Genomic DNA, 354 nt, shown 5'->3' on the forward strand with positions numbered 1-354 from the left:
GCCGCCGGAGCCTGGTCCTTGTGTCTGTTGCTAGAAAGGCCAAAGTCGGTGAGAGGAGGGACTGGTGGGCAAGGGGCTACCAGCCTCCTTCCCCCATCTCCCATTTTTTTTCTTTTTCCTCTTGCTTAAAAAAAATTTTTTTTCTTAATAAATTAAGTGAGGGGAGCTGCCAATAGGGTGGAAGGGCTGGGCCCTACCCCCTTCCCGGCCAGAGGCGGGACCTAGGTCCAGCCCAGGCATGTGCTGGTGGCCTGCGCCCTGTGGGGCGGGGCGTCCGGCCTCATCGCGACGTACTGGCAGGGGCCTGCAGGGAGAAAGTGGGCGCAGGCTCAGCGTCTGACAGCGCTGGCTGGG

General features: G+C 60.2%; 1 protein-coding gene across 1 annotated transcript in view; it reads right to left on the reverse strand.

Moving 5' to 3' along the window:
* Positions 1–6: 6 nt before the first annotated feature.
* The window catches only part of Kdm6b (lysine demethylase 6B), an 8,778-nt gene continuing 8,430 nt past the window's right edge, over positions 7–354 (reverse strand). The window contains exon 22 of the mRNA XM_010614894.1: positions 7–304. Coding sequence (XP_010613196.1) covers positions 281–304 — 24 coding nt within the window. The 3' untranslated portion in view covers positions 7–280. The remainder of the gene's footprint in view (positions 305–354) is intronic.

The sequence above is a fragment of the Fukomys damarensis genome, unplaced genomic scaffold, assembly GCF_012274545.1.
Source record: "Fukomys damarensis isolate Sample0158 unplaced genomic scaffold, DMR_v1.0_HiC HiC_scaffold_13, whole genome shotgun sequence".
Lineage (NCBI taxonomy): Eukaryota > Metazoa > Chordata > Mammalia > Rodentia > Bathyergidae > Fukomys > Fukomys damarensis.